This window comes from Columba livia, chromosome 4 (genome assembly GCF_036013475.1).
Source record: "Columba livia isolate bColLiv1 breed racing homer chromosome 4, bColLiv1.pat.W.v2, whole genome shotgun sequence".
Classification (NCBI taxonomy): domain Eukaryota; kingdom Metazoa; phylum Chordata; class Aves; order Columbiformes; family Columbidae; genus Columba; species Columba livia.
The window spans coordinates 6,439,009-6,460,873 of record NC_088605.1 but is presented as its reverse complement, the minus strand read 5'-3'; the positions used below and the strand labels follow the sequence as shown (position 1 = coordinate 6,460,873).

The 21,865-nt window shown below is 43.9% G+C and overlaps 1 protein-coding gene across 1 annotated transcript; it reads right to left on the bottom strand.

The window, feature by feature from the left end:
- Positions 1-1,601: 1,601 nt before the first annotated feature.
- RNF103 (ring finger protein 103) lies at positions 1,602-21,264 on the bottom strand. The gene is made up of 4 exons (XM_005509969.3): positions 20,913-21,264; positions 18,220-18,359; positions 6,332-6,447; positions 1,602-3,734 (listed from the first exon to the last, which is right to left on the bottom strand). The coding sequence occupies exons 1-4, from the start codon at positions 21,136-21,138 to the stop codon at positions 2,156-2,158; spliced, it is 2,061 nt and encodes a 686-aa protein (XP_005510026.2). The 5' UTR covers positions 21,139-21,264; the 3' UTR covers positions 1,602-2,155.
- Positions 21,265-21,865: the final 601 nt, after the last annotated feature.

The window sequence follows — 21,865 nt, the reverse complement described above, 5'->3', positions numbered from 1 at the left end:
ACCTGCAGTCACAGCTACCTACTGGTCATAATTATCTGCTCATATGGAAGTGCCTTCTGTGGCTCTCCTGCTAATTAAACAGCAGTTTGTGTCATTTATCAAAAGAACTGGACTCGTGGAGCAACTGAGGTCATTAAAACAAGTCTTCAGCTGGAACAGGTGTGCACGATGGTTTGCAAACCAGGCTGAATCTGCGGGCAGGACGAGGCTCTGTATGAGGAGGTCAGATTTCAGCAGCAGAGCTGCGCTCCCGAAGCACGCGGTGCCCCCGGGACACGGCGTTGTTTGAACTTACTGCTCGCCGTGTTTGGCAGAACGCCGAGGTGCCAGCGAAAGGCTATGGCGGACTTTGATACAGCTTGTGTACTTCAGTATATCAGCTACAGCCTGATTGATATTCACAGACTCTGCTTTGCCTTTGGAGATGGTAAAAGCCTCAGCACAGTGCAGGTTTCAAGCCAGTCCTGAAACAATGTGTTTTTCAACCCCAGCTACTACTTATAAGCACTCAAGTGTCATATAGCTGCACAAATTGGCAGCAGAAATGCTCTTTGCCCTCGTTATGCCTCTCCACTGCTCCGCTGTGGCGGTAATGACAGATAAAGGGCATGTACAGGCAGGCCTCAAACGGAATAAAAATTGCCTTCTGGACCACAGGAGAGTTGGTGATATTCTGCCCCTTGTACCTCCCTGCTTCAGCACTGCAATAGGAAAAGGAAACAAGTGGGGAAAAAGTATTCACAATTAAAACTAGCTCTTCTTGTAATTAGCAGAATATCTTCTTGGGAAGACACCTGGTGACTGTAGGGATGAAACATTTGTTATTTTAAAAAAAATAGTGCCCAGGTTCTCTGGACAGCTCTGTGAGCACTAACCTCCCAACTCTCTGTACAGGCACTGAGAGGTGGCACTGCAAGAGGGACCCATGATTACATTCCTGTCATCTTCATTTAATTATCCTCCATTTATCCCAGGTGGGCAAGAACTAGGAAAGAAAGAAAACACCGAGAGACTCGCTTCTATTGTGGCACATAAAACAAGTGAAAACACCTTCCTAGTTTAGCCTTTTCTTCCACTTACATCATCTCATGTGATTTTTTTTTTCCCCAGTCAACATTTCCTCTGGATTTTTCAGCCGGATGATTTCTGAAAGGTAGAACCAAAACCACAGGTTCATATTGAAATTTAAAAACCAATAGACTTGTTTTCATCATAGCATCCAACAACCACTCTTTTCCAAGAAATGAGAAATCACTTCAAAATACCAAAAGTTGCAATCTGGCAATTTTTACCTTTACAAGCCGGTTTTGTCACTGCATGACAATATTCTGCTACTTCACGATGGTTTGAGGCTGTAGAGGGGCTAAAGTCTTTCTAGATGTCTGCAGATGAGGGTGCTGGAGAGCTGGCTGGTGGAAGAGGATCTCGTTCTGATAATCAACTAATTAAACCACTGGTCAAGCAGAGAAGCACCTCAGCTCAGATGACTTCTGAAGGAAGAAGTTCCCAGTGGAACACCATTGGCTTCTGCTCGACCAGTGCCTAACGCTGGAGCGATGAATTCCTGCATCGCTAGGAGATGATTTATTAGTCACAAAAAGTTGTGTTATATTTTTATTGTCTTCACAGATAAATCAGACCAGCAAGACATCCGTAACCATACACACAAAATATTTATCAAAACAATTAACATTACAAATCTCCTTTTAAAATAATTTATTTCACCGATTTCTTTTTTAAATGGTACTGTCTTACAACATAGATTATTCAACAAAGATGTGCTGAACAGACTCTAAAATAAGAAACGTTTAAATTAAGCAATTTTCTCCAATTAGAATTTCGATTTCACCCACATCCTGACTTGTAAACGTTTGCTGGAATACGCTTCTGTTGTAGGCTTGGTTTTTGTGCTTACAAACCCAGCATCAAGTTTCCAGATGTTGAAAAGAAAAAGTTATTGTACGCTAAGTATGCATTCAGTTCAACATACAAGGCAACCAAATGATTCTGTCGTTAACGTTAGCATCATGTACATTTTTAATTCACTGCACTAACATTTAAACTAAAACTTCAAACCACATAATCTGTTAAGTGACTAACATTTAAAAGGCAAGCAGTAATATCCTGAAAGCTTACGGAGGACGTCGGCGCGCAGCTAAGACGGGGTATCATTGGACAAAGGCTGCGGGTGTGTGTATGGCTGCTTTTTTTTGTACGAAGCCCACCTGCAGACGGGGCAGCAGTGCCGCCCGCCGGCCAGCCACATCACGATGCAATTCTGGTGGAACACGTGGCCGCACGGCAAGCCCATGAGCAGGCAACCGTTGGCAAAATTTTCTAGACACACAACACACTCCGTACAGTGCAACATCTCGGAGGGCCACGCCGACCAATCCGGCTCCATGTCGCCTGCGGTGCCGTACGAGCCGTAGGATCTCGCTTTCCGTTCGTACGGCTCGCGATGACAATATTTGTTGGCACACGAACAGGTCTCGGCGTCGCGCTGACGCTCTCCTTCACCGCACCTACGAGAGGCGTTTAGCTCATCGTCCTCCGAGACGTCTTTTTCGCTACTGAAGAGCTCTTTGTTTTCGCTGTCAGAGTCACTTTCGCTGTCTTGAAAAGTTTCCAGCATTTCCTCATCGGAATGGACGCCGAGGCATTTAAACCTCCACATGGGTAAGTTTTTAATGTAATCGGTTGGTATCAGAGGGTGAAGCCAGAGATCGGGGAAGGCCAACCGCTCTAAGAACAAATCCGGGTCTTCATCCCAATCTGAGTCAAAAGGAAAGTGTTGAAAGGAAGCAATAGGATGAAACAAGTAGCTGGTGTACCAGTCCCAGAGGCTCGACAGCCACTCCAGGTTATTAGCATTTACTTCATCCGTGTTGTTATTGCGTCGTCTTTTCTTCTCAAAGTAATCGATTAGTAACCCATGACCGAGGTACGTGCTGAGGAAGAGGGCTGGATGCGAAGAGTAGAACATCCAGTCGGCTCTTACCCAAGAAGCCAATGTAGTTGTGTTAGAGTACCTGAAGAGTTTTAAACTGTACTCATAAAAGCTGTCTAAGTAAGGTAGTTGCAAAAAACCTAACACGGGTAGCCAGGAAATAATTAATAATGAATTATACGTCCCTAAAGTGCTTATAAGAACCACAAAACGCTTTATAGTAGCGCCTTGTGTGATAAACAGGTCCATCCAAGCCATCAGATTAACCAAAACTAAGCTTAAAACAAATAAATCATTAACTTCTGGTTGTAACGAGCGCAAAAAGGAATCCATGGCACGTAGTGATATAAATTCACCGGTGTTATTTCCATACCTGTAAATCCCCTCGGGAGTCCTAAGTATGTAGGATGGTGTCTTGTAGACTCCAATTTCTGCCATGTAACTTTTATTGTCCCAATTTTCCACGTTCACAAAAATAAACTCTACTCTTCCAGTAAACTTCACACTTAGTGCAGAGAAGAACGCCGGGGGCTGGTCAAGGCTGGCAAACAGGTATATTTTTACACGGTACTGGTCACTTTTGTTCCATTCTTCCTTTAAATGTTCCGAGTTGTAGATGGTTTTGATCCGAGAAGCAGCGTGGGCTGTGATCCATTTGAAAATGTGCTCCACTTCGATTTTGCGCCCGCTGTATTCCTTCAGCATGACTTTTCCCTTGGAGGTACTGGTTTGCGGAACCGACATGATGAGGGTGGATTTCAGCCAACCCCTCCTCCTGCAGTATCTACGAAGAAAATGGCAAGTTAGATTGCAAAGTTTCATACCCCTTCAATTTCTGTTATGAGCCCAAAAATGAAACACCCTGAGCACCTGGGAGACTTTACATACAATAGCAGGAAACAGGCACCAAATATTCTCTGGCAAAGTGTATTTATTCTTACATTTGTTATCTATCTTGCAGAAATGTTGTAGAAATATGTATTTATAAAATAGGGAAAGGAATAGTGTTAATTTTCATGGGTCATTCTAGTAAACAACGCCATACAGTCATTCACGCTTTGTAACTGGATTTGAAAAATATGCAAGCTGACTCTTCGCTATAAAGCTTTAGTATTAAAAGCTGATTTTCCATGGTCTTCCAGCCAACAAAATAACCACTACAGCATAACTCAACGTCCCCCAGCTTGCCCAAGCCTGCAGGTGACTTTCCCAGCGCTTCCTTCCATCCCAGTCCTGCCAGGCAGCAGAGGCATGCAGTTAAAAATCAGCCTGTTCACAGCTGCCTTAATGAAGCTGACAAGTGTCCACTTCCCACTGGGGCGATTTTGGTAGGATGCAGACAGGCTACGAGGTGTGGTGAGAGAGCCCACCACAAAACCTGTGGAGGAGGAAGCAGATACGTGCTGCTGGATGATTTAGGCTAAAAGTATACGCCTATTGTCTGGCAGGCAGCGTGCTGAGGTGTGGAACCCCAAATCCATACCTAAAAGAAGAGGAACCCTGAGTCATGGTCCAGACCCCAGCAACTGTGAGACCAGTCTGGTGACTCAGAAGGTCCCCTCCCTCGTGCATCTTTTGTAACAGTGTCATTATGTCACCCAATTTCTCTGGGCTCCCCAGTTTAAGAAGGATAAGGAGTTACTGGAGGGCTATGAAGATGCTGAGGGGTCTGGAGCACCTTTCTTATGAGGAGAGACTGAGAGAGCTGGGTCTGTTCAGCCTGGAGAAGAGAAGCTGAGAGGGGATCTCATCAATGTTTATAAATATCTCCAGGGTGGGTGTCAAGAGGATGGACCAGACTCCTTTCAGTGGTGCCCAACGATAGGATGAGGGGCAATGGGCACAGACTGAAGCACAGGAGGTTCCATCTGAATATGAGGAGAAACGTCTTTCCTGTGAGGTTCCAGAGCCCTGGCCCAGGCTGCCCAGAGAGGTTGTGGAGTCTCCTTCTCTGGAGACATTCAAACCCGCCTGGACACATTCCTGTGTGATCTGCTCTGGTGAACCTGCTTTAGCAGGTGGGTTGGACTGGATGATCTCCAGAGGTCCCTTCAACCCCAACCAGTCTGATTCTGTGATTCTCTAGTCTTCCTTCTAGGAAATGTCTGGCAAGTTTCAGCAATCAAAACATGACACAGCCGGCAGGCACACAAGCTGTCTCTCAGATCCCTGCACGCTGAAACGGGGGCCACCAGCCTCATTCACTAGCCATCCTACCTACATCCTCTCTGGTTTTGGTCTGTCAGCGTATGTTTGTATGTTTAGACAATCACAACTCCTCATCTCAGGAGTCTGAACGTAACATTTTTACAAGGAGCCACAAGATATTATCCTACTAATAAAAGTATCCTGACTACTGTAGTGTATAGTGTTCTGAATTTCAGCTGCAGCCTGATGAAAATGATTCACGAGGGTTTACTCAACAAAACATTTCTTGTATCAAGAGAAAATGAATTCATTTAAAACATAATATTTGATCATAACATTAAAACTAGTTAGAAGCTATGCAAAGAGAAACCCTGCCAAAATTTTAAGAGGCTCAAATACCAGTGTTTTGATTATACAAGATTATTTTGCATAAACACTGTAAAGTCTAAGATATTTCTCTTATGATTAACTGTGAGATTTCTGTAAACATTTAGGACTTAAGCTGCGTAAGACAAACGCATATCCATACGCACCACTGGAATTATAGACAAAGTTTCCTGTCATGTGAAACAAATGCCTCCAACCAAATGTTAAAAGAAAAGTTCTTTTTACAGCAGCACAGAATTATTAATAGCTTCTTTGGCTCTGCTCTTCTTCCTGTTTCTAAATCACATGCAAACAACAGTGAATGCTGCCCAGCACACTGTATGTTGTCAAAGGGTGTGTGCAAATTTCTATATAAACACACACACCTTTGTCACGGAACAGGATTTGTCGGGCACCCTGAAAAGCAGGCACTGCTTGCAAGGTTTATGCCAACCTGTGTTTCTCCTTTCCAGATGTCAATGTAACGACTCTACAACTCATATAGAGTTCTCTTACTTGGGCTATATATGTAATATATTCAGCTTTGTTCTAAGCAAGCACAGTTCTTGTCCTCAAATGCCTGGACTATAAGGCCAGATTCTTCTATTCATTCCCTTCCATTGCTGTATCACACTCCACGTAGTCTAATCATGTATTTCCCACATGATGCTTTAGGAAGCTGCAGGTCCGTGTTTATGGTGCTGATAAATAATGTAATGGAGAATTCAACAGAGTTTAGCAGAAATAAAACCAAGAATAAAGCCACCTTCTGTCACAGCTACTTTTACAACACAGCAAGCCCTGCTGCCAGAACACAGCTGAGCCTTACAATACTCTTGGGGTTTAGATAATCCTTTAAGAATATACCTGGGGTCACTGGAACAGTTAAAAGTGCCCGTACGTATGCCGAATCTTGATACTTTCTTCACCATTTTCTCCCAGTGGACTTTACCCACCAGTGGGCTTCTGTCGTTTGCTATGACCTATTGCCAAAAGGAAATAATAATTTAGCATTACATTAAGTTTGCTTCCCGAAATGAAGAGCAAGTTTCATGAAAACAGAGATCCAGTCACCCCTCATTCTGTTTTCCTCTTCTCTTACAATAGGTATGGATACAACTGGTAGTAACACTGTCTTTGCAGAGTGAAACTCTAAGACACAAATATAGTTTCTGCAGAAAGACAAAAGTACAGCATCATTTTACATACCCATTAAGACAGTGAAATCAGTGGTAGTTAAAATAAAAACCTAGAGAAAAAACCAAAACTATCATTAACCAGTTCATAGTAGGGAGGAAAGGAAGAGGGTTCAGCAAGTTCTTCTTCTTCACAGTAAGACAGACCATTAGTTTATTACTATTCTCCATAAAACATTACAACACACCAAGGAAATGTTGTCTCAGAGCAAGTAAAGTAAGTTGGAATGTATGTCCCTACTACCAGATTTGCTTGCCACAGCCACTTCCAAGCAGTGGGAACTAGTGATTAAACTCCCAGGTAATGCAGAAAAATCCCGGTTATTTCCAGCTTTGCCAGTGACTCACTCTGTGACTTTACGTGACTGTTCCACCAACTCCAATGTCCCATCTGCCAATTCAGGATGATAATTCACTGTGATATGTCCCAAGATCTAATTTGTTCTAACCTATTCTATTGAAGAAGTACTTCAGGTTCCTTAGACATAAGCTTCTGCAGACACAAATGACAAAGAATAAACACTAATCCTCCCATTTACAGGGATGGGAAAAGAGAAAAATAAAGAAAAGGAAAATAAAAGCCTGCCTGCCCACAGCTGACAGGTAATTTTTGAATGACATGACTGATCATGCGTTATTCCATGAGCTGTCACAGTTTCTATTTTAGAAATGCCTCACGTGCTTCTACAGGCTGCCTGCTTAACCACTTAAAATACATTTTAAAATCAAGTTTTGAAACTTCCATTTGTTAGGTATGTGTTTACCCACTATTAAACTTCTCCCAGTCGTTTTCTGACTTAATAACCCACTGAAAATTTAAATAAAAGAATTCACTAAGCAGAACATCGTGCACAGGGAAACAAAGTTAAACTGAAGTTACAGATAACACTCCCATTCCACTGAGCCCAAAACATTTAGATAAAAACACAGATGAACATCTAGATAAGAATTATTCTCAAAACACACACATCACATAGAAAAGCCTTTCTGATCAGCTAAACGGAACCTTCAAGCGCCAAGACAGACAGCTGGGCAAATCTGCCTTATTATTGAGGCTTCTTTACATCACCCAATGGAACTGAAACAATTACTTTGGGTATTTTAAACTTATTTCAACTAAGAGAGACCACGTTCTTAAAGACACCTTAACACCAGTGTATCTTTAGAGCTACAACATCATGATAAAGGCATCCATCATAGTAAGAAATGACTACATTTTATTAGTAAGCATAAAAGTAACACGTTGGTAACTGGATTACCTCTTCGGTACAACCACTCAGAGACCGGCTGCTTCCAAAATTCTGCGTGCGAGTTCAGAATACACTACTGCTGCGGGCAGGAGAACCCGTCCTGCTCAGCTCTCTCTTCTGTTCGATATTGCAATATTCACTTTAAGCGTCAAGAGAAGGAGGGTTGTTGCAAACACAGTCACCCCTATGTTTTACTGGCCTTTCCTCTTGGGGAAAGTTATTTATGCTGTAGGACAACAGAACTAGCAGTTTGTATTGAAAGAACCCTACTGTGGTTTTGCACGCTGAAGCTTTGTATAATTTCTTGGGCTTATGATTTATTTTTTAAATGTCATTATGGCAAAAAACCCACCCAAATAAACACATCCATTGCAGCTGCTCCTCGCAGACAACACCCACTTACAACATTGGGAGTTCACACCACACAGAGGCAAGGGTTTGTATTTTGGAAAGCGCCTGAGCATCTCTGGGGATGAGGGACTTGCAGAAATTCCTGCAGGTTAAGCAATCGCAATGTAATCCCGTTTAAATTAACAGATAACTTGCAAACACTCTGAGCAGATTTTATTTGAGAAGTGTGAATTTTGATAAGCTAAGAAACCGAGCTTAAAAACCTGCGACTGAGGAGACCAGGAATGTGAATGCAGAAGGGGCCTGGCAATTCTTCAAGCCCAAGGTGTTAAAGCCATCAGGATTTTCTATTTCAAGCAAGGGGAAAACAAGTTGTCAAGTCCTGCACTTCTTCCTAGCAAGCGCTTCCAAAAATATGTTAGAAATAGTTTTGACAATCTACAAGGAATGAAAAAAGGTCAAAAGGAAGAGCTGGCAAAGAAAGATATGTGAGAAATCAGAAAAATGTAAGGAAAAATGAGCAATTCAAGTTAGACCGTACGAAGTACATTACAAGCTACACCAAAGGGTTTTTCAGTCATATGAATAAGAATACAAGAGGAAGAAAAGCAGCAGGATCACCATGCAACAAAGACAGGATAGAAATGTAAGATCATTTTCTTTTTCAAATGAAAATAATGCTCTGAGTCAGTTTTCAATGAAGGGGAACTGGCTGGCCAGGGGCAGGGTAGCAAGTCTATGAGAACAGACTGTATCACCTGAAGATGGAAACAAAACTCAATTTAATACACTTAAATCAGAGTAAGCTGGTAATCTTCATCTCAGAACTGCAATACAATTAGCACACAAAATTACACATGAACCTGCAAAGGTTTCTGATAAAATCCCTGTCAGAGCAATTTACCTTTTGACAGGAGAATAACAAGTTAGTAACTATATTTAAGAGCGAATGAAAAAATAAAAATTATCCCATCAGTTTGTAGAACAAAACTGTAGAATGAATTTTAGAGGTGCAGAGACAGTTGAATTTTCTCCCCCTTTCCAGCATAGAATTACTGAAGATGTTTCATTCCAAATTAAGTTAAGAATTAAAAAAATCCATCTTTTCCTGGAGAAAAAGAACAGAGTTTCAAGAGAAAAGGAAATGTATTACCCTTTCTGTAGTTTGGTAGGGTATCTAGTACTGTGCCACATGGACTGGAGAGCTGGGTGGGGAAAACTTTAATGAAATAGAACAAGGGCAAGTGTAGAGTCTTGTATCTGGGCAGGAACAACCCCAGGTTCCAGTATAAGGTGGGGAATGACCTATTAGAGAGCAGCGTAGGGGAAAGGGACCTGGGGGTCCTGGTGAACAGCAGGATGAGCATGAGCCAGCACTGGGCCCTTGTGGCCAGGAAGGCCAATGGTACCTGGGGTGGATTAGAAGTGGGGTGGTCAGTAGGTCAGAGAGGTTCTCCTGCCCCTCTGCTCTGCCCTGGGGAGACCACACCTGGAATATTGTGTCCAGTTCTGGGCCCCTCAGTTCCAGAAGGACAGGGAACTGCTGGAGAGAGTCCAGCGCAGCCACCAAGATGCTGAAGGGAGTGGAGCATCTCCTGTGTGAGGAAAGGCTGAGGGAGCTGGGGCTCTGGAGCTTGGAGGAGACTGAGGGGTGAACTCATTAATGTTTATAAATATGTAAAGAGTGAGTGTCAGGAGGATGGAGCCAGGCTCTTCTCAGTGACAACCAATGATAGGACAAGGGGTTCAAACTGGAACACAAAAGGTTCCACTTAAATATGAGAAGAAACTTCTTCTCAGTAAGAGTAACAGAACACTAGAACAGGCTGCCCAGGGGGGTTGTGGAGTCTCCTTCTCTGCAGACATTCAAACCCGCCTGGACACCTTCCTGTGTAACCTCATCTGGGTGTTCTTGCTCCATGGGGGGATTGGACTGGATGAGCTTTCGAGGTCCCTTCCAATCCCTGACATTCTGTGATTCTGTGAACATTTTCAGAACTGGAGATCAGTTTTTATAGCGAGATAAAAAGAGGTTTTAAAGTAAGAAAGAAATTGGCTGAGGCAAGAAAACATCAAAACGCCAGGAAGGCGCTAACAGACTTCTTAATAGATTTACCTCAGAGCTCAGTTCAGCATATATTCCAATTAATGCCCTTCCTGCAGAAACGTCAAGTCTCCCAAAGGCATTTGTAGATGACATAAAATTGGGAAGCACGTCGATGTACAAAGAGGATTATAACCCCATACGGGAAGAGCTGCACAAATCTTGTAATGCAGAGTGTCAGAAATGAAATTGAATCCAATAATGAACAGGACACTCGGGGAGTTCATCAGTTAGAAACAGCCATGGGAGGAAAAGCTTGGGTCTGGTAGTCGATCCAGAAGGAACTATTGAGCCATCAATATTCACTGGCTGTGAAATAAGCAAAGCCCAGGACATATTATGCCCAACAAAAACTGGTCGATCGATCTCATGTACTGGGAGCAGTGGGGTAGACACCAAGACTCAGTGAAATTAAAAGGTGATGTCAATGTAAATGCAACAGGAACAAATGAGCCACGAAGACGCCTTGGTCAGAAGTCAGATACACCTTTCTGAGAACAGCCGAGAGTATTCCAATGAGACAACTTACGATTTAAGAGAGACAGCAAGTTATTTTATAAACACCTATTCCACAGTCTAGCAGAGACCTGAACTCGCTCCTCATTAAGGTCCCTTTCAGTTATATGCTCTATGGCAATTTAAAGAGATAAAGACAAAGATCATGTTCACAATCTGCAACTTGTATCATATGTCAGAGCGACAAATAAGCCAACGAAGATAACTCTATACATTAATCACCTTAACGCACTAAGAGAATCCAACAGGATCAAAGTAACCCTGCCATTTAACAATGCCACATCATGGAATAGATCTTCTCCATAGTTTATCACAGAATCACAGAATGTCAGGGATTGGAAGGGACCTCGAAAGCTCATCCAGTGCAATCCCCCATGGAGCAGGAACACCCAGATGAGGTTACACAGGAAGGTGTCCAGGCGGGTTTGAATGTCTGCAGAGAAGGAGACTCCACAACCTCCCTGGGCAGCCTGGGCCAGTGTTCTATCCTCACTGAGAAGAAGCTTCTTCTCAAATTTAAGCGGAACCTCTTGTGTTCCAGTTTGAACCCATTACCCCTTGTCCTATCATTGGTTGTCACTGAGAAGAGCCTGGCTCCATCCTCCTGACACTCACCCTTTACCTAACTCAGGCCAGAGGACTGGCTCCGACTGCAGAATTACCATCTCTATGTATGAATTACCAGCTTATTTAGCAGAAGAAGACGACGGAGGGAAGGCCAGGCCCTCCATGAGCATCCATCAACAAAATTCCTCTGACATCCCAGACACAAGTTTCTTCATGCTCCCTCTGTGAATTTGGGAGGACCACACCATATCGCAACAGGTCAGGAGATTCTCACTGATGACACTGAAATAGCGCAGGTGAGTTATGCCACCAAGATGTGCAAAGTGAAAATTGAAAGGTTGGGGGTTGGAAATCCCCTTTATTTCTACATGATCTGATTGAGTTTTCTTGTTTAGTTTCTGTAAATACCTAAAAAGGTGGCTTTCAGATACCATAGAAAACAAAACAGAATTCATCTAGGGACATATAATAATGAAATAATAAAACATCCTGATGATTTCAACAGGTATTTGCACAGGTGCCTTTTGCATTGGAAGAGTCCTCCTGACTTTGAATTAGACAGAACTGTCCCAAAAGAGGCCAATCAAGAATGTAATTAACAAAATCATTTTGATCGTAAGGTAAAATAGTCATAGTTATGACATTAAAAAAGCAAACAGACTTTAAGAACAAATACCCTGGGGACAGAAAGATCACCTGGTTGTCCTGTATGTGTCCCATGATGGCACTCAAGATGATCTGTTCCATAATATTCCCCAGCACCAAGCTCTGTTTTGGAGCAGATCATCCAGAGTGCCATCACGCAGCACATACAGACAGTAGCCTTATTCAAGCATTCTTCTATTTTCTGTTCATCTAAACCTGATACTGTTCAATCCCTCTTAGACAGGTACGTAGAGATTTCAAAACAGGTCACTGTAACATGATGTGGTCTCAGTAAGTTTTGATGCTCACTCAACTAAAAATGCTCAGATATCACAAGGCATGATAATGAAAGTCAGAGACCGACAAATGCACAACATGGTATTTTGACTTCTATTTATTTTAACCAACCCTAACTCCTTCAATTCCTTTCTCCGCTTTATTCTATGGTTAAGATATATAGAAGAAAGAAATGTACTAACCATTTGATGCATGAGAAGAATTACAGCATGGTGGGGGAAAGACCTTACATACATCCTCATAGCAAAGATACTAAAGAAGGATTAACTTGTATTTTTTTTAATGGGGAACAATCTGCAATGCAACGTGACCAGGACCAGGTATACCATCTGGAACAGAAACAACACTCTTACAAGTTGCCTCCACTCCAACAACTTCTGGTGGACAGCAGGATGAGCATGAGCCAGCACTGGGCCCTTGTGGCCAGGAAGAACAATGGTACCTGGGGTGGATTAGAAGGGGGGTGGTCAGTAGGTCAGAGAGGTTCTCCTGCCCCTCTGCTCTGCCCTGGGGAGACCACACCTGCAATATTGTGTCCAGTTGTGGCCCCTCAGTTCCAGAAGGACAGGGAACTGCTGGAGAGAGTCCAGCACAGGGCAATAAAGATGGTGAAGGGAGTGGAGCATCTCCCGTGTGAGGAAAGGCTGAGGGAGCTGGGGCTCTGGAGCCTGGAGAAGAAGAGACTGAGGGGTGACCTCATTAATGTTTACAAATACATAAAGGGTAAGTGCCACGAGGATGGAGCCAAGCTCTTCTCAGTGACAACCAATGATAGGACAAGGGGTTCAAACTGGAACACAAGAGGTTCTACTTAAATATGAGAAGAAACTTCTTCTCAGTAAGGGTAACAGACACTGGCCCAGGCTGCCCAGGGGGGTTGTGGAGTCTCCTTCTCTGCAGACATTCAAACCCGCCTGGACACCTTCCTGTGTAACCTCATCTGGGTGTTCCTGCTCCATGATGGGATTGGACTGGATGAGCTTTTGAGGTCCCTTCCAATCCCTGACATTCTGCGATTCTGTGAACTTGCAGCAACTCGAGGACTTTGCAGACCACAGTATATGCAACAACTTCCCACAGAACCTGAACACCCTTGACAGGTAGCTTTTCTAAAGAGGACATTTTAAAAATCAACCCTTAAAAACTAGTTCCTACTGCTTCTAACAGCCTCAGGGACCTAAAGTAACCTCAGTAACACTAAAGTGAAAAACATCCCGATGAATCGTCTACTTTGCACCTTCAACAGCACTTGTGCCTTACCAGTTTGATTAGGAGTCATTCCATTTGTGGTTGTTACATCGTGCCTGAGACGGGAACAACACTAAAAAAAGAGAACTCACAGCATAAACAAGAATGGTGAGATCACCACAATACAGGAGAGCTCTGAGCTAAGGGATGCACATGTGTTTTATATATGTAATTGTTTGTGACAGAAAAAATATTCATATTGGCAGCATCTCTCAGCCTTTATGGGATAGGAGTATGTGCCACAAAGGGAAGAGAAAACTGTACCAAAATGAAATCACCAACGGAAACTCAGGCATGATCTAAGCTGGAATTTAGCCAGGATACCAGGTGTCAGGCACACCATTTTGCATATGCACGAATAGTCCAAACTCTGTTTTACAGCTTAGCCACAAAGACAATCTTCCACAAATCTTCCATGCGCTCGCTGGAAGGTTTTTAGGGATCCACAAAGATACGAAGGTTCAAAAAGCCTCCGCTTCTTCAGTGCTTTTCATAGAACCCTTTATAATCAACAGCTATGTTGCAAACTTTCCTCTCATAAATAAAACAGAAGTAAAAATAATTGGACAATTCTCATTTAGGAATACAATTAATTATAAATGGGCTGGTGAGTTATTTATTAGATGCATGGAAAAAAAAGCCAGCTTATTCCAAATAATGTCAATAAGTTTCTACATGGCTGTCTACACTTTTATTAATTCTGAGACATCTCACTCTCTCTTTATTATTCGGCATTGTGCTGATGGAACTGAATTTCTGCATTGTTGCTCTTTCCTAAGAACTTACAACTGTTTCAGAATCCATCCATATGGATTAAAGATGTCTGGAGCTTTTTTGCTTTTCTTTTCTGAGAAGGAAACCATGAGAAATTAGATCAAAATAGGCAAAGACAGGAGACCACAAGCACCACAGCATGCAAAAATTAACCACCTCAAGACTACATGTAGTTTCTCAAGGGAGGTGCGGTGTCCTGTGCACCTACCTCAACGGTTCAGTTAAGCTGTCAGTTAAATCAGATGTTGAGAATAAATGAGCTTCTGTAATGAATTAATACAGATATGCCGACAATGTGAGAGCTATTACATTCAGCTGATGCTGTTCTGCACCCTTAACTGGATATGAAGACTCTCAAGAAGGATACTAGAAGTTAAAATCAGATATTCTAAGGTAAATAATCCTGGAGGGTGACTGAAGAAGACACAAATACTGAGCGATGTATTTGAAAAGAATGGAGTGTTTCTACTTGATTTCCTTTCCTTGATCACCTGGCAGAATTAAAAAGGTAAATATGAAAATTACTTATCCTACAACCAAGCAAAAGAAAGAACAAATGAACCACCAACAAAATCCTGTAGGCACATCCCTGGCTCTATGACTACACCACTTGAACAAGAAGCTGAGACACAGAACAGAGAGCAACATCTTGTATCCATAATAACGCCCTTTGTACCTCTACCAGACACCATCAAAATGTTTGTCCTCCTGCTTCAATGCCGGGAATAAAGTTCCCTTTACTTCTCTCTACCACTATGTTACAGACTCTTAAAGTAAAAATATAAATTAATTCAGATTTTAACGTCATTCAAAGAGGATTTTTATCTGTAGATCATTTACTGTAAGTTTTTAAAGAGTCATAATGGCTGCAATATTGTTGGATGTGACAGGCTTCCAGAGACTAACCAGAGCGCCTGAGCCATAGCAGAGTCTGGAAAAGCAAGAACATCACGTGTTACTCCTCTATCAACAAGAGAAACAGCTCTAGAAACTACCACACATCATCCCTGCTCACCAAATAAGTGCCCAACAGCAGCTGGCAAGCAAGAAGAAAGGCATAAACGGTGATGAGATCATGAGTTAATAGGAGAGAGGACACACAGCGCTCTGTGGCTCTACGGAAGCTCCACATAGGAGCAGAGGGCACACTGGTAAATAAATCACCACCAAACCTGGATGCTTTGCATGTGGATTTCCAGAAAGCAAATAAACAAAGCCACGAAACATGGTTTCCTTGTGCATGGACTTTGACTTTTTTCAAGGAATTAGTCTTGCTGGCTCTAAATGAAAAAGTTCACATCCAAATTTGTACTAAATGTATCAAGAAATAAGAATTGTTTCTTCTTTTTCCTTTGAGGCTCTGCGGACAGTGATCACATTACTAGCCTGTGCCACCCCAGAAATTTCAAAATACAAATTGTCTTCAGAGTCTCCATCCTCCCGTACATCACCACAAAGTCTTCAAAACAACTCAACCAGCAGCACCTGTGCCAGCTGAGCCAGAACTGTTCCCCTCCCTCTCCTGCTTCCCAGCAGCCCTGGAGCATCTCCCTTATGAAGAAAGGCTGAGGGAGCTGGGGCTCTGGAGCTTGGAGAAGAGGAGACTGAGGGGTGACCTCATTAATGTTTACAGATATATAAAGGGTGAGTGTCAGGAGGATGGAGCCAGGCTCTTCTTGGTGACAACCAATGATAGGACAAGGAGTAATGGGTACAAACTGGAACACAAAAGGTTCCACTTAAATTTGACAAGAAACTCCTTCTCAGTGAGGGTGACAGACACTGGACCAGGCTGCCCAGGGGGGTTGCGGAGTCTCCTTCTCTGCAGACATTCCAACGCGCCTGGACACCTTCCTGTGTAACCTCATCTGGGTGTTCCTGCTCCATGGGGGGATTGCACTGGATGAGCTTTCCAGGTCCCTTCCAATCCCTGACATCCTGTGATTCTGTGGAACAGGGATTGAGGGTCAGGATCCTGAAAAGGATCTGGAGATCCATTCTGCTTCGCAGCTGGTGGCAACAACGGAGCAGGGGAATTTGCCAACCCTGCCTGCTGCCACCAAACCCATCCATGAGGCATCCTCACTCTCCTGCTGCCACCTGCCTAAGCATCCAGCTGATTAATTAAACGTAATGTTTCCACGGGATGTTGAACTGTAAAGGAAAGCGGGCAAGGGAGGGTAATTGAGAATTAGAACATGGAAGTGATGATAAAAACAGCTTTGGAGGGATGAAGTCTGAGAAAGGAACACTGGAAAACCTGTGAAAGGACATGAAGAATCCAGCACAGGAGTTACGGGGAGGGACGGAGCAAATGAAAACTTAAAGTGATGAAAACTCATGAGGCAAGACCGAAAAATAATAAAAGATATTTGACGTCTAGTGGTTTTTATTGTGGCGAAACAGACAAATAGCGTTCAACAACTAAACTATTCAGTAAATTCCACTAATTTTTTTTTTCCACAGCTATTGTAACCAACTGAATAGCTGTGCAAATATTCCCAGAATGATGACAACATTAATCACACTAGAGATATCACAACGCAGCCCATCTGATCTGCTATTATGAGCAGAGAACTACCATATTTTACTCTTTTGAGCTGTACGTGGAGGAGGAAAGGTTTTTCATAGCATATTTATGCTTGTATTTGTCAACTAGCTTGGAGATGTGTAAACTTCCTTTCAACGCTCTTTCTCTGCTTGAAGAACCCCCTCCAGTATGATTTAAACCCAAAACGTAGATTCAATAAATACCCAATATATTTTTTCCCAAAACACAAATGCCATTTTGATTGTGGAGGTAATTTGCCCTCTCATTGTCTAGTTTAGGGTGAGATCTGATGTGGTGACAGTGTAAGTCATTAATAACAGGAAGTCACTAGAGCTTCATAATCTATTTCAACAGAAAACATGAAGTGAGGAGACCAGACAAACCAGGCGGGACAGCTGTCAACTGAACAGTTAATTGTCTGGTGGAGAACTCTGATTGTCTGATGTGGCTGTTAGCAGGGAACTTATGCCTTAAAAAAAACCTCTTATCAATAGAGAAGTTGATGCAGAAAAGCATTTTTACATTTTGCTCTAGATTACATAGGTTTGATGATATACTGTTTCAGAATCCTATTTGCAAAAGTATTTATTTTCCTAAACATTCTCCTATTCTCACGCAGCCCTGGGGACACACACTTGAAAAAATCAGTGGGTCCACGAGGTGTAGGGGAAGGTTGACTTTAAACTACTGGAATGTGTTATAGAAGCAGCCCGCCAGCCTGAAAAGGAGCACATGGAGATCTTGCCTTCGTGAAGGCGCAACGGAGGTTTAAACAATACTCTTTAAAGTGCCCCTTAGACAAACAGAAACTTGAACTGGTTGCGTTTGAGCAGGTAATACCAGCAAAATGAAGAGCAACCCCAGAGGCCCCTCTCCTGTGCCAGCCGGGAGCATCTTACATTACTGCACCTACTTCACACATCATACAAGCTCTTACAATACCAAGGCCAAGTACTCGCGTAGTCTGTGTGCTGCTTCACTTGTCTTCTGATTCTTAAGTAGCTGGTTTTCAAAAAGCAATCCACAGAATAACAGGGTTTTTTTTCTTTCTGTCTGTATAGGAACTATGTCACTTTCAGCCTTTCTTGTTTTATGGAACGGATTTATTCCTTATGATCTCCCTGATGCAGCTTATATTTCTCATCATCTCTCTATCATATGCTTTTACTACTAGATAACTATGCTCACGAACTCCTCCTTTGAAACATATTTTGGATGTGATAAATATATATTTTTAAAAGGTCAATTTTCTATACCTGTACCAGCCAGATCCCATCTTTTGTGTCTTCTACAAGCTCATAGAAGTGCATTTCCCCACTAAAGTTAGTACTGGAAACCGATTCAGAGGCCTCTTCCTCCTTGAGAGCAGAATAGAGCTCTCCTTCCATGAGGTCTCCTGAAAAAGAGACAATTGGAGAAATTAGATTAAAAAGGCACTTGAGAAAGATTGTTTCACAAATTCTAGTAACAGCTTCACTAACCATATTTTACATGGTTTCTCAAAGAACGTTTTCAGTAGGAAGGTAGCTAAACTGAAAAGTTAGAATTCTATCTATAGTTTTGTGACTATGAACAATTTTACTTCAGCTGTCAGACCACAAGACATGAACACGACTCTTCTGACCACACGGATGTAGCACACATGCAGCTGCACGCACAGAAGAATAAATCACAGAATCAACTGGGTTGGAAAAGACCTCAGAGATCATCGAGTCCAACCTTGGTCCAACTCCAGTCCATTGACTAGATCATGGCACTAAGTGCCATGTCCAATCTCAGTTTAAAAACCTCCAGGGACGGCGAGTCCAGCACCTCCCTGGGCAGCCATTCCAATGCCTGACCACTCTCTCTGCAAAGAATTTCTTTCTAATATCCAGCCTAAATTTCCCCTGGCAGAGTTGAAGCCCATGCCCCCTTGTCCTATTGCTGACTGCCTGGGAGAAGAGACCAATCCCCACCTGGCTAGAACTGCCCTTCAGGTAGTTCTAGAGAGTGCTGAGCTCACCTCTAAGCCTCCTCTTCTCCAGACTAAACAAGCCCAGCTCGCTCAGCCTCTCCCCATAGGGCTTGTGTTCAAATGGACATTCTCTAAGCCTCACTCTCCGAAAATAACAACATTCTATGGCTGAAAGTTATTTTAATTCACGTATCTTTGCTTTCATTTCACGGGATAGTAACTTTGCAGCAACTGACTTCTTAACATCGATAATTCAAACAGACTTCCAGAATTCCAATCAGTAATTCTGTACCAATAAAACAAGCAAAACCCCCACAAACATTTCAAATTAAAAACCAACAACAAAGAAACTTTCCAAGTAAAAATCTCAGGTAGAATATTTTCACCATTGGGTCCTGTTTGCAAAGTTGGAAAAAGTTCCCATGAATTCCGATCCTAGTGACGTAAGGAGCTCACAATAAAATCATCCATGTGCCCCTTGTAATCTCATTTCCTTCTCATGTCCTATTTCACAATCATTACAAACACTGCTAATGACAACTAGCATTCTAGTAACTAATCTATTAAGCTTCAAGAAATCAAGGTTTGTCCTGGCTGTTTCCTTCAAAACATGAAATAAAAAAGCGTTACAGCTGAAACCCTTGAGGGGTTTCCAAATGTATTAATAGAATTTATTAAAAAAAAAACAAACCACAACATGGAAAAATGCTGCAAAGCCTGTTGGTATGAGAAATGTTTCCATGACATTTGAAGAAGTAGGTTAATACAGTTTGTTTGGAGTTAAACACTTCTCTGCAGCATTTTCCAAAGCAAACATCATGAAAGTACCTAACAGCCAAGGAGTGAAAGTGATTGGGAACGAAAGTGAAATCGCCTGATGCTTTTTTACAGCGAATAAACAACATGAATAAACAATGAACAATAAAAGCAAATCAGATTTAAATGCCCAGCATTAATATAAATTATTTAAAAGAGTTAGCATTTTTTAAGGTTATGGCACTCAATATATTCATCCCAATCCTACTCTTTCTTTCTGCCCAGACCTTTAACCCCCTGGCTGTGCACCCCGATCACTGGGATTTCTCTCTCTCCTGGATCAGCGGACCCTTGGACCATGGATTTAAAGCAGCTACTCAGATTTTCCTGCTTGGCTGGCACTCCAGCTATTACATCAGCCCCATCTCCCAGCCCCTGGGGCTGTTCCCTCCGACCGCCCCAGGCCAGCACCCCGACTTCCAAGACACTTCGGTCATTCCTTGTATCTCCTTTGCTCTTCACCCTTCCCTGTTCATCACCCCCAACATCCACCTCTTTCACCTGCTGTCCGTTGCTTCCCAAACGCCTCCCTGCCCTTTTAACAAGCCATCTTTTGGACACAGGATCTATTTCTGCTCCTCTTGTGTACAACCACCGTGTAAAGCCCTTCTGCTCCTCGGCTGTAAAATCACTGCTCCGCTCAGTACCCATCTTCGCAGTAATAACATCAGCAAAGGGCAGGAATACCCAGGGAAATCCGGCCCCAGCTGTAAACAGTAACCCCCTGCATATATTTGGGTATTTTTTCCCCTCCTCGTTTGTCACAGCAGACGACATTCCCTTTCTGTGCAACCACCACCTCGCCCGTCCTGACCCCGACCGCCCACCGCAGCCACCCGGCGGAACTCCCCGGGAAGAGCCACCCTTCGGTGCCCCGTCCAACCGAGGCCTTTTCCCTCCCCGCGGCCCATTCGGGCTTTCAAACGGGTTTTTAACGTCGCCATCCCCGAGCTTCCCCCCGGCCCAAGGGCCGAGAGGCCGGAGCGGTTACATGGAGGAAGGCGCGGGGGGTGGGGGGGACCAGTTTCCTCCCCACGTTCGCCCTGCGCTGGCCCGCAGGCGTGGGCAGCGGCGCCCGGTTCTCCAGCCCAAGGGCGCCGGGACTCACCGGGGACCGACCTCCTACCACCCCTCCCTCCCCACGCGTGGGTGGCGGCGGGGAAAACCTCCGCGTACCTGACTTCTCCACCAGCTCCCGCACATCCTTCTTCTCGGGCAGCCCCGAGTAGCCCAAACCCCGGCACTCCAGGATGGTCCGCAGCTTCCTGAAGCTCAACGCCACCGGGTCCACCAGCTGCGTGGCGAGGAAGCCGCTCTCGTACCACGCCACGGCCTCGAACACCCTGGCCAGGACGAAGAGCGCCAGGAAGTAGAGCAGCAAACAGCACAGCTTCACCCACATCTTCCCGCCGGGGAGCCGAGCCGGAGGCCGGGCTGCCGCGGGGCGGGGAGGGGAAGGGACAACGGGGCTGTCAGCGCCGCGGGGCCGCGGCCCCCCCGCCCGCCTCCCGCCGCTCGCCCCGCCCCGGCGGAGCCGCGGCCGCCGGCGGAGACATAACAAGTGACGTGAGGCCGGGGCGGGGCGGGGCGGAGCGGGGGGACCCGGTGCTGTGTGTCCCCCCCAAACCGCCCACCCGGTGATTCAGCACCTCGGCCCGACCCGGGGGCACCGGGCTGGGGTGGTGGTGGCGTCCCCGGCATCGGCTTTGGACCCGGCGGCTGCGCTTGTTGCAAAATATATATATATATATATATATATTTTTTTTTTTTTTTTACACATATATATATATATATATATAAACATTGAATATCAGTTTTCGGGGCGATCCAAACATTTCTGACGAGAAGAAAAATATTTACACAGCTGGGATGGAGTCGATGTGTTTGCACAGTTTTAAGGCGGTTTAAAGGGCGCAGCGGACGGGGAGGTAAAATGTAATCCCCCCGCTCCTCCGTTTAGCCGCCGCTCAAGCAAATAGTAAAGTGAAAGCCCTCAGTACGGGGGGAAATTGAGATTCGGAGGCTTTGCGTTGGCACTTGGAGCTTGTCGTGCTGAACCAACAGTAAAAAGCAACCGGTGAGCAGCACCGTGACTTCAGAAAAAGGTTTAAATTGGGGCTGTTCTCCCA

What these genes read in the sequence shown, in the direction of transcription:
- RNF103 (XM_005509969.3), bottom strand. Translation starts at nt 21,138, where the DNA reads ATGTGGGTGAAGCTGTGCTGTTTGCTGCTCTACTTCCTGGCGCTCTTC. An exon ending in GGAGCTGGTGGAGAAGTCAG is followed by an intron (nt 18,360 to 20,912) that starts GTACGCGGAGGT and finishes TCTCTTTTTCAG; the next exon opens with GAGACCTCATGGAAGGAGAG. An exon ending in ATGGGATCTGGCTGGTACAG is followed by an intron (nt 6,448 to 18,219) that starts GTATAGAAAATT and finishes TTTTGGCAATAG; the next exon opens with GTCATAGCAAACGACAGAAG.